General features: G+C 36.2%; 2 protein-coding genes across 2 annotated transcripts in view; one reads left to right on the top strand and one right to left on the bottom strand.

The window, feature by feature from the left end:
- LOC107193719 overlaps positions 1-5246 on the top strand; it is a 159751-nt gene extending 154505 nt beyond the window's left edge. The window contains exons 14-20 of the mRNA XM_015583221.1: positions 891-991; positions 2208-2527; positions 2622-2993; positions 3077-3439; positions 3726-3939; positions 4020-4262; positions 4343-5246. Of these exons, the coding sequence (XP_015438707.1) occupies positions 891-991; positions 2208-2527; positions 2622-2993; positions 3077-3439; positions 3726-3939; positions 4020-4262; positions 4343-4482 (1753 nt within the window). The 3' untranslated portion in view covers positions 4483-5246. The remainder of the gene's footprint in view (positions 1-890; positions 992-2207; positions 2528-2621; positions 2994-3076; positions 3440-3725; positions 3940-4019; positions 4263-4342) is intronic.
- Positions 5247-7799: 2553 nt separating this feature from the next.
- Positions 7800-9190, bottom strand: LOC107193708 (upstream stimulatory factor 1-like). Its single transcript, XM_015583199.1, has 4 exons — positions 9062-9190; positions 8324-8702; positions 8101-8253; positions 7800-8006 (listed from the first exon to the last, which is right to left on the bottom strand). Exons 1-4 carry the CDS (start codon positions 9097-9099, stop codon positions 7800-7802), a joined length of 777 nt encoding a protein of 258 aa, XP_015438685.1. The 5' UTR covers positions 9100-9190.
- Positions 9191-12297: the final 3107 nt, after the last annotated feature.

The raw sequence follows: 12297 nt of genomic DNA, 5'->3' as shown, positions 1-12297 counted from the left end.
GTGGTTCTTCACTCTCGACAGGCTAACCAATCAGTAAAATGATTCATGGTTTCTTTGTGTTAATTCATTTTAAATGTATACAGACTCGTGAATCATGTCGCTTTAGATCGGAAATTACTAAGTTTATATTGTAGCATTAACTTTAAATCCTGTTTGTATGAAATTGCAGATTTAATTAACGAATTAATCGAAACCGAGGAAGACTAATTGCACGTATTAAAATTACTAAAAATAGTCCACTATTATTCGTAACAATTACATAGGGAGTTCCACTATTGAATGGTACATACCGATTCAGAAAACGTGAAGTGTATTACATTCAGACGAACAGTAATCAATAGACTCCGGATTGTTATGCAAAATGACATTTTCTAAATTAATTTGTAAAGACAGGGGCAAATATAGAAATTTATTTTTCCTCTTAAAAACTCGTTGGATCCGATGAAAGTTTTGTTTTTTATTGTATTTCACAGAGCCCTATAAATTCATAAAATCCGCAGTCTAGTAATCAACAATTACAAAAAAAAAAAGGCCAAAAACATATAGATAAATCCTAACAAGATATAATGCTCGGTGCATTTAGTTTTTTTCTATGTACTTTTAAACGTACAATCTAACTACCTCTCGGTTGTACCATTCATCGTAAAACTTCCTCCAGACTCCGATGAAAGATTGATCAGATAATGAGCGATTGTTCGAAATGGACCGTTCCGCAGAACCACTCTGTATACGCGTGTTATACCTTGGTCGTGTGTACATATACTTACCTATTGTAATTCGTTGCTGAATGTTGTATCGATGCTTCTACGTAAACACAAGCTTGTTGATCCTCTTTTCCGACCGTGTACGGATGAACCTATATATTAATGGCGATTTTATTCTGGTCCCAGTAACGCGAAAGGGAGGAGCGCTCGGACAAATTTGAGGCGATCACTTAGTCAGCCACTGGGTATCAATCAGCTATCACCCTTGATGCGCACCAAAACTGCAGGTAAACCATAACGCACTCGTCGATATAAAGTCGGATCCCTCGACTAATTGTCTGAGTTCTAACGTAGACACGTCTTTCGCACTTTCCTTTTTTCCAAGCAAATGAGCAATCGATCAAGTACTTTGAACCTCTTTACTTTCTGTCACTATCATAAATCGTGTCCAGAATGTGAACGTTCATGGAAATTCATATTTTCAAAAATCCATTCGTAAACTGATAGCATTAGTACGTTTATCAATGAGTAATCCACATAATCTTATTTTACTAAAATCTCAGTAGTATTCAAATTCAAGATATCTTTGGAAAACAATGTCTAGTTGTTGTTGAAATAGCTCAGATTTTTAATTTTAATTCGTTAACGTTTGCAGATCTATCTGTAATATGAATAAAGTTTACAGATGAATTGCTAACAGGCTGTTCAGTTCCAAGGGTCGTACCATAGGTATCTTGAAGATGCTTAAATGTCTTTAGTTTGCTTATTCGCTTGGCAAGGAAGGTTCACCGGTAGCAAGCCCGTTGACGAAGATTAGTGCACATTTTCCACTCCAATGGTATCCAGTTTCTCTAGACACGATCCCCCCCTGAGAGTGCTCTGAGTCAGCATGCACACCCTTGTAACGATCTTAACGCATTCGTGTCGTATGTAACGGAACGCACCTGTAAGAAGAGAGCTCGTAACAGTTACGGAATGCGGAACACCCCTGTATTACACGTGTTATAATATCTTCACTCTTGTAAGGACTGCTTCCTGTGAATACGCTTTTGTTTGCAAGCCGCAGTAGAGACTATTTTGCGCTCGATGAGCTTCATGAAACGTTTTCCAATACGGTTAACAAGCAAACTTCTCTCTCCCTCTCCTGAACCCCTCCCCTAAAACACACTGACGTTGAAATGAACATTTTTCACGTGGTCGAACAGTTTTCACGAAGTTCAGCGAAAGCAATTTAGTCAGCCTCCGTCACGTGATCGAACATCATAAACAATTTTTTCCAATCTTTCGCTGCGCAACGCCTACGATGGATACTACACATGCAGGGTGATTTTTGTTCGTATATGCGATCGCTTTCTCGTATTGCGAGCTAAGAGAAACACGAGGAGAATCGATCGGAATCTTTGCGAACCGGATTCAATGTGTTATAGATGAATTTCATCCGAACATTACGATGGTAATCGAGTTGTTTCTACGATAAAGACCGTTCTGTTCGTTTGAAATCAGGTGCGAGGCTGCCCGGTGGTGGTAATGTCCTGTCGGAGGACGAACAGGACGGACGAGGTGGAACGTCGGACGACGAGATGATGTCCGACTCGGAGTCCTCCATCGCATCCTTGACGGACAGAAAGAAATCCTTCGAGCAGACGATGGACGAGGAGGTCGTGATACTGGCTGAAGCTGTTTGGGACCACGTGGCGATGGAACCAGAAGAGCTGGCTTTCCGTGCCGGCGATGTGATCGAAGTTCTGGACAATCTCGACAAAGATTGGTGGTGGGGTAACTGTAGAGGCGAGCATGGCTGGTTCCCGGCTGCATTCGTTAGGGTATAACCCATTTGTTTCGATTAAAAATCGTCATTCTACTCACCACTGAAAAATTACGTATCCTTGACCGGTGGTGTGTTCGATTGTTTTTTAGTTACGTGTAAGTCAAGAGGACACGGTCGAGGATTGTTTGGCGGCAATGGCCTCCGGTGGCACGTCTAACTCCCAGCTGAGAAGACGCACAAGTATATCGTTACTGTCGAACGAACAAGTCAGAGCGAGCGTGGTTCGCGAGCTGGTCCAAACCGAACGAGATTTCGTGAAAATTCTGAGGGACGTCGCGGAGGGCTACATAGCCGAGTGTCGGCGACGAACGGATATGTTCAACGAGGAACAGATCGAAACGATCTTCATCAATCTGGAGGAACTGTTGGACTTTCAGTCCGAGTTTTTGAAGGATCTCGAGTCCAGGATAGACTGGAACTCTCCGTACAAAAGCTGCGTCGGCGAATGCTTTTTGAATCATGTAAGAGAACTGATGAGGTTGTGAAATATATCACTATCGTTAACGATCATTGTTGTAACTCCTGTTATCGAAATGATTTTCAGAGAGCAGGATTTCGTATGTATTCGGAGTACTGTAACAGTCATCCGATGGCTACCGTCACGTTGCAAGAACTTTACCAGCATAATCGTTATAGCAAATTCTTCGAAGCCTGTAGACTAATGAGGGGCTTAATTGAGATTCCGTTGGACGGATATTTGTTGACGCCCGTGCAACGAATATGCAAATATCCGCTTCAATTGGCGGAACTGTTGAAATATACGAAAACCGATCACCCGGATTACCATAAAATCCAGGAAGCCCTTGAAGCGATGCGAGGAGTCGCGGTCTTAATTAACGAAAGAAAGAGGCGAATGGAGAGCCTGGAGAAGTTAGCCGCGTGGCAGTTAAGGGTCGAAGGATGGGAGGTACGAATTTACTGCAATTTTCATTAAAAAAAAACAAACAATACAATACTATTTCGATGTTAATCATAGATAAATATATGAGTCATTTATACCTGCACTGAGTTTTTACTTGAAAATGTCTAGGAAATATTCTTATTTAAAATGTAGCACAACAAAGTTCAACTCCTAAGAAATCATTGTAGTATTTTTCGATAATGGTGCTGTAATGGCTCGTGTATGGCTTTTAACGGAATAGAAAGCGTATACTTGCAGTATTTATTATACCCATTTTTAATGCGTATCATAGGGTGAAGATCTCATAGAAGTTTCGTCTCAGTTAATTTACCAAGGTGAAGCGATGAGAGTCACCACTGGCATGTGGACGAACAATATCACTTTGTTTCTGTTCGACCATCAGTTAGTTTACTGTAAGAAGGATATTCTAAAACGAAACACTTATGTATTTAAAGGCCGCATTTACCTTGACACAAGCGAGGTGATCGACGTCCCCGATGGGAAAGGTAATTCATGTAGTGAACAAATATAAATGTCGATACAATTACGAGTATACTATAATTGCTCTTATTTTGTTTATTTACAGATCATCAATCGGGAGTAACAGTGAGACACTGTTTAAAGATATACAGCTGCGTTCGAGACAAATGGTTACTCTTCTGTTGTCGCACGGCAGAGGAGAAGCGACGATGGTTGGCAGCCATGGCGGAGGAACGGAGGCTAGTTGCTCAGGATAGAAATGATGGGCTGGAATTTCCAGCGGCAGCCAGACAGCTGGCCAGGCTCGCGGCGTCGACACAGCAAAATAGGCCGCCAATCAAACCTCGCAGTAAGTAAATCACTTTAATTTTGAACAAATATTCTAGAGCCAAGGAAACATTATAATGTTCTCACCTGGATAATTTACAGACAAAACGTACAAAAGGGAATCGGCTTACGAGATGCCTACTATGGTCGGACAAGGCGCAACGAACTCGTTGGGACGCAAAGTTGGCACTTGGTTTACGTTTGGCAGCAGCAAAAAAAGTACTCGGCCTCAGCCATCCTGAGACAGGCCTACCTTCGTACCATACATTGACCTATAAAACTCTGACGAGACGCGCTTAAATCGTTGCTCCGCGACCCAGACCCAAGTACATATTACCCAACATGTAAGAAACTGTTTGAAGTTTTTTTGGATTGGTTTAATCTGACTTCCTTTATTGTCTCGACGTTTTTCTCACCGAAACTCGAAATTGTATTTGCACTGGCTCATTGGAGATATAAGCGATCCTAAGCGCTCGTCATATGTATGGGACGAAGGTAATTGATTTATATGATCATTAAATTTCAATTCATAATTGTTATCAATTCCATAGCATTGATACATCCTGTTGACAGGGTAGCAAGACTCAGCTACAATTCTCATCAGTCCAATTTTAGTACTATTATTTAATTTAAACGTATACGGTTCGATAAGAGAGGGTGTAAGTCTGCATCACCAACGATATTTATTTCACTGCCTCATGGAATGATTCTTCATTAATCGGTCTGTCACCTTAAAATCATAAAGATCACTGTACGGAGTGACAAGGTATTATCATTTAGATTTGCTTAGCAAATAATAAACGTTGTTTGTTCTAAGTATTGGTTCAACCACAAAAACCTATTGTTAACTTAAATTAACTAAGTTTACATAAAGGAGAATATCCACACAAACAACTTTAGGCCAGTGTTCTTGGGTAGGAGGAACATTATGGAAATAAAAAAGAATATGTTAAGTAGTTATAACAGTTGAAGGAAATGGAATGAGTACTAAACTGATCATGTTAGAAAACATGAAAATTGAAGGAAAAGGCAGTATAAACTAGAGAAATAAATGCAGTTATTGTTAGACGTAGATAATACATGTATAAAGCCACTAGCGAGCTTTCGAGGTACTAAAGAGAAAGTACTAGTCACTTTTATCACGCAATCGTATAAAGTACAGTGATAAAACTTTATTGTTACTCGACTGCTTGAATGAGTGTTGTGAGCATTGAACAGATTAGTAATGGCCATACATTTTTTATGGTAATCGAAAGACTGACGACAGGAATGCTTCTTTCCCAGATGTCTGCATAAGAATGGGTCGGAAGAAGATATCACTGAGAGAAAAGGGTGATCAAACTTTAAGCAAAGTTGACCGTAGACAACTATCTGTAGTTCCAGGCTGAAAGAAATGCTGACTACACTCCCCTGTTCGATACTCTAGATAGTACTTTAGAACGCACACGAAAATACAATTGTTCAGCGTAGTGTCTGAAAACTTTTCTCTCAGTGAAGCAAAACGTATCGCAACACACAATTGTAGAAACGAATCTCAAGTAAAATTACGCAATGTAGTACTTTTACTGCCTAAAAGATTGTTGTTATTTCACCTAAAGCAGTAATCGTAAAATACTCATGGTAGTTTGTACGGAGATTTTAATTTTACTAAAGAGACGGAGAAAATTATATTTCTACGTCGCAAGGGAGAAACAGTATTAAAGATAAAGATACAGGTACTATTAAACGTGTAAATACTCGCATATCAAGCCTCTTTTTCTACTCCTGCTGGAGCAATTTCTTAAGAATCCCAAGAGATATGTTTCAAGTTTTTCTACTCTTGTACAGAAAAGAATGTTACGAGAATATTGTAGCAAAAGCCAGTCAACCAGCAAAAATCTCTGTGTTTTGTATCGAAAATTAAAGATAGCATATTGTGAATGTTATCTGTGCAATTAGTCGCCACAGATGATGTAATTAACTTTTCAAAAACTGATGCACCAATTGTGAAAGTTTTCAACACTGCCAATATGTTTACTGTATGTGTCTTCGTTAATTTATATACTTTCTCGTCATGCTTAATGTGTATGCGCTCTTTCAAAGTATGCGTTGACATAAAACCAAACACAAAAAAATAAATAATCGTTATTTTGTATCTGTGAATTTTTCATGTTTCTCTATCTTGGAATGGGTGTAACTTAATGAAAGAAGTGTTAGCGAAAGAAATAACAATACACAGAAATATATTTTTGCTTATTTTCTGGCATTATATTTACTATACGACGAGGACAATATGATGACAAAATGAAGGAGCAAGATTCCTACTCAATTGTACAGAGAACACTAACCATTGATGTTTAGACTAGGAGCAAAATATTTGTTGCTGGACCTAACTCATTCAAGAGTTATTTTTATAGGACAAACTTATTTGTTTCATTGCAACATTTCTCTGTAAGCATTACTATGTATGAACAACTTTAATAGCCATGGTAACTAAACATAAGAACAGGATATCTCTTACTAATTGTAAATGCTGAAATGATAATACTGCATACTACGCAACTCAGAACACTTCATTCATATGAATTTCACTTACATCAGTCAACGGATGAAACCTTCGCAAATTACCAAAGTAATATTACAAATATTCATGCAATATACTGTTAACAGAAGACCTAAATGACGTTCGTTCTTTGTATTGGCCATACTCTACATATCTTGATATAGACTCTCATGTTGGCAAATATAAAATATAACAGTGTAATGTTTATTTTTGTTTTGTAAGTATTGATGAAACAATTTGTTGTATTACTTTGGATTTGTTGAAATAAATTCTGCACAAATGTCAAAATAATGTGCTTCAAAGCAATAATATTACTAGGCGTTACAGTAATACATAACAGTTTAGGCTGTTGCATATATATGTAAACTCATACACTTTCCCTTGTATTTGATATTGGTAACTGTATGTGCATATTGATAATTAACATTGCATATGTATTATCAATATGCACATACGTTCTATATCAAGTTAAAAACAACGGATACAATAATGTATCGCTTTGTTTCATGTAAATATGTAGCTAGGTACAGTACCTTATAAGTGTAAATACTGTAGACCTCTTTGTTAGCAAGAAACTTGAAGACAACGTAGGCAATAAGTGACTTTAAAGTTAAATGACATAACTTTTGGATGAAGATTGGATGACTATTGATTATATAGCCCAATGTTTTGTATATTTGTATATCTAATTTAATGATTTAATAATAAATTACTCTCTGCTCGATTGTTCACGTTACAAATACTTATTGTTTACGATATGTACAGTTGAAATTACATAATATGTTTAAAATTGTTTTCATAATATAAATATATACTCAGTTAAATATATGTAAATAAACATTTTATAATTATTACATACTGTTACTTTATTGCACTTAATTGCATGTGTTTCCATGTAGTAAATTTCACACAAATATAATTAAAAATCTGTAATGCACTGAACAGAATTGTACTAACAGAAAAGAAATTCGAAAAAGCTCACATTTATTTCTATTTATTATATGTATTCATAAAATATTAAGTCCCAAGAATGTATGTTGTACTTTTTGAGATCTGAGCCTTTAGTTCAGAATTCTCTTTTTTTAATTGATTCACAACTTGTCTTAACGTTTTAGCCTCTTCCAATAGTTGAGCATTTTCATCTAAACTTTGTGAAAAGTTTTCTTGTACATCTTGTAACTCAGTTATATATTCACATGCCCTTTCCAAAATTCCTCCTTTACTCTGTAAATAGAATCTGCTTTGTAAGTATTTGTAATAAAAAATAGAATAAAATAGTTTAATAGGCAACATATTTTAAAAATACAAAGTACTTTACCTGTAATTCAAAATTTGTTTTCACATCCCCTTCTCCTGTTGTAGTTTGTTCATAGTCAGGTAAAAGTTTACCTAACTTTGAAATCCAATTATTGATTTTATCTCTGCGTCTTCTTTCAACTTCATTGTGTGTTACCCTTCGTCTTTCATCCCTCTATGAAATATCTATTGATTATAATTACCATTAAAGGATTACTATAATTTTATACACAACTAATTATTACCTTTTTAATTGTCGTAAGAATGTTTTGTGGATTATCTATTTGAAGTTTAACACGTGGTGTGACTGTTCTTGCAGATTCTGTTGTAACTACTTCATTACTGTTACTGAGAACATACAACTGACCATTTATCGGCGATGTCAAGACTTGGACAGTATTATTCAAAGGTGTAGTTAATGACAATTCAGTATTATTTGCTTGACCCTCGCCAACTTGTACTACTCGATATGCAACAGCATTATCATTCCTATTTACTTCACATATTTGATATTGTATGTTATCTTCTTCTGTGACATTATCAATCTCTGTGTCACAATCTATTATTTCTGCTTCCTCTAGAACGACTCCAACATTATCATTGGTAATTGTAGTGTCATCCACACTACAAAATAATAAAAAGATACATAAGAACCTAAGGGGTTGAAAGATTAAGATAATGTAATTATACATTCTAGTAAACAGCTGTTTTTAAAATATTGGAATTAAAATAATGTTTCTTTTTCTTTGTTAACCTCATAAACTAAAACTATATAGATAAATAAGTGTTTTTCAGAAACACCACATTAAAACAACGCACATTAAATAAAACAGTTTTCATGTCTAATGTTACCTTCAGTTTGTAAATTACGGAAAGACATATACTCAAAACGGCTGTTTCACTTATTATTATTCTTGCCTTTCTTTTTCTTAATTATATGAAACCTTCCATTTTTGTATTACTAAACAATATACAGCACATACCTCTCGTCAATGTGATCAAAATGGTTGAGAACTTCCATTTTAATTTAAAAAACAAGGTATTTTCGATCCGTGATCCTCAGCTTTGTGTAGTGAAGAATGCATCACAATGCACTTGCCTAGCATGTATAAACTTTCGGTGCACGTATGATCTGTCATAGGTATGCGAAAGTGTATCGATCGAATACATGTATTCACTCACTTCTCAAAAAACATTAGAAAGTGATTATTTGAAAATACACTACATGCCAAAGAATTAAATTATTCTTCACTAGTTACAAAATTTTGTTTTATAGTGCACGATCGTCTAGAGCAGTCTAGAGTCTAGAATCACCGACTAGGTATAGAATAGACCTAACATCCAATGCTCTTTTTTCTCCAACGTTCGGAGGGCTACGTAACCCTCTTACCATTTCAGTGTCAATACCCGACGTTACCGATAAAGCATGAATTCTGAGTATTATTAGCAGAAATGGAGCATTATATATTCCATTGATAATACGTGTATCCAGTACGTTACCGATAAAGCATGAATTCTGAGTATTATTAGCAGAAATGGAGCATTATATATTCCATTCATAATACGTGTATCCAGTATGATTTGGTGGGAATAAAAATATCCCATGCTTCGGTTTAAAAGATGAATATTGTAATACTGATGAAATATGATAACTTATTCTAAATTTCATCGTTAATGAATATTTTAGTAATGTTACGTTTTCCACGTTCCTTTTTTATTCGTTTTTATATTTTTTTAATCTGATAACGTGTATAAGAATCCTAATACGCACAATCAATTACCTTCCGGTAATTGGTGAGGAAGTAATTAAACAATGAACTTCGACCCAACTAGAGCTTAGCTAGTCAAGCTTTCTTCATGAAAAATAGTTTTGATCTATTATTTAACTGGTAATATCTATTGTATTGTATTTCATAAACTTTGGCATCATTGTCAAATTGACAGGATATATTTATCATAGATGGCGTTAGAGAACCATTGGAGGATTGAAAACTTCGAGAAGACGAGAGTAAAATTAATACTTTCGATCTATTAGGAAGTGGAATATCACATTTTCGGGGATAGTGTGTGTCTCTTTGTTTCCCTTTCATGATAGTCATTCCCTCCTGAATTAATCTCGGGTGCATATAAGAAAACATATTGAAATATAATTCGGCGGTACATATTCTATTTCGTTCAAATAGAAAGTTGAGCAAGCAGGAAAGCGACCAATCCTCACGTTCTTCACCAACCGACGCACCAATCACAGGCCTTATACATAACCGAATCAACCAATGACAGCCAGTCAGCCAGCCTAACGGTCATTCGTCTCAGGGAAGCTGGACTCATTAGACGTGTAGTGATCTCGCTCGTGGCGAAGTAAGTATTATTACTTTTCACTTTAAATTATTTATGCTATTAGTATCTACATTACCACTCTATCGTTACATTTGTTTAGTATCTATTCAATTCAATGCAAATAATCGTAAATTAACTCGGTACTGCTGGATAAAGTGAACTGGTTTCACGATTTCTGTTCTCTCTCGGTACCAATTAGTATTTACGCAGTTTTGTTTAATTTGCAATCTTTAGCGATACTCTTTGAATCAATAATTGTTTCGTTGTGACTCAGTCATTGTTAATTTAGTATAATTACTTGGTATTAACGTTTATTTTCTGTTCCAGAATTCCGGCTAGAAAGAACGCGCCAACGATGCCAATCCCATTAGACGCAATTTGGCGGGAAATTGGTGAATTCTGGTGATGTATTACAACAAAATAGTTAATATTCCACTAGATATTTTTATTTTAGTACACTTTTACTGTTTTGACCGTAAACTTGATCGCGATTTTCTGATTAACTGTGCTGAAAGCAAACAAGAATTTGTTCGAGAAATATTTCGCGTTCAAACGCAATTGAAGCATTCAATATGGCTTCTTGTTTGACCAGTAGGAAATTTAAACGGGAATGTTCCAGAAGTTTCAATTCGAAATACTCATAGTTTACTGCATCTCGATCGCGAAATTGTTTAAATTTTAATAATTTTTCGAGTTTATCATTACGATGTCATCGTATTTGTATTTATATACGGTTTCGGGTGTAAGTTTAATTATACATATAGAAGCTGCGTAGTTTACGATGCTCATCGAAGCTTAAGTAAATAACGAAGCTTTAATCCTTGCAACGATTTTCTCAATATTTATAAAATTCGGTACGCGATGTAGACAGAAATAACGAACATTCTTAAACTCTAACGACGAATGTCTTCGATATAATATATTAATAACAAATATATATCAGAAATGAATATAATATATTGAAACAATGGAGAATTATTTTGGAATATTTTTTAACTATGGTACCTTTGCGTAGTTAAATTCATATTTGAATACTTATCGTCGAATGACAGTATTTTCATGATAGAAACACTTGGTAAAATATAAAAATAAAAAGGCTAAGCCGGTGCACGTGCGCCGTATTGTATTTCTTTCCCTCCTGTTTTTTCCACAGTATTTGGTGGCCGCGTGCAAGGCGGTCGAGTCGAGTCAGTGGTCGAGTCGAGTCAGTGTTTGTTTACATCGAAGTTTTTTCTGTTTATGCGGAGCGAACTGGCGCCGATTAGGATCTCACCGGAGATGTATTATGGTCTTCGCGGAACTAGAGTCAGTGTTTGTTGCGTATAATCTCAAATTATTTTCAGAGTTTCGGGACACTCTTTGCTTTGTGTCTCGCGAAAGTAGAATCATTTGTTCGCCGGTTGAGATTTTCGGTCGCGATAGTTTTTTATTTTCATTTTTTTCTACTTGAAAGTACTCGTTCGCGAATGTAGAGTCAGTGCATCACTGAAGTGGATTTTTGGGCGAAGCTCTACAAATAGAGATTGTAAGTATCCTTATATTTTATTACTTACACTGTTCAACTGAAACAGGTAGAGTTTTGAGAAGAGGTTATTACGTGTTCTGTTCCTTTCTTTCAGATTTATCAGATGCTGCATAAACAAACACTGCAGAGGATGTCCTTGGGCGAAGCTGCACCATTTTTCAAGATTCGTCGAGAGAGAATATTAAAGGGAGCTCTTTTGTCATCGGGTGAGTGAATGTTTTTATTCCTCCAGTTCCCAATCATGTCGTAGGACGATTGGTCCGAAACGGCACGGGCGACTTGGTTGTATACGTGCTATTGGCGAGTACAGTGAACACGGATATGCAATCGTACGATTGCATATCCGCGAGTAGTAAC

Source organism: Dufourea novaeangliae, unplaced genomic scaffold (genome assembly GCF_001272555.1).
Source record: "Dufourea novaeangliae isolate 0120121106 unplaced genomic scaffold, ASM127255v1 scaffold25, whole genome shotgun sequence".
NCBI classification, from domain to species: domain Eukaryota; kingdom Metazoa; phylum Arthropoda; class Insecta; order Hymenoptera; family Halictidae; genus Dufourea; species Dufourea novaeangliae.
The sequence above is the reverse complement of the archived record's forward strand: the minus strand, read 5'-3'. Positions and strand labels throughout refer to the sequence as shown.

Excerpts from the sequence above, each read along its gene's own strand:
- LOC107193708 (XM_015583199.1), bottom strand. The coding sequence starts at position 9,099 with ATGGAAGTTCTCAACCATTTTGATCACATTGACGAGAG. Across the intron at positions 8,703-9,061 it reads TTTGATCACATTGACGAGAG|TGTGGATGACACTACAATTA; the intron begins GTATGTGCTGTA and ends ATTATTTTGTAG. Across the intron at positions 8,254-8,323 it reads TTCTTACGACAATTAAAAAG|AGGGATGAAAGACGAAGGGT; the intron begins GTAATAATTAGT and ends GATATTTCATAG.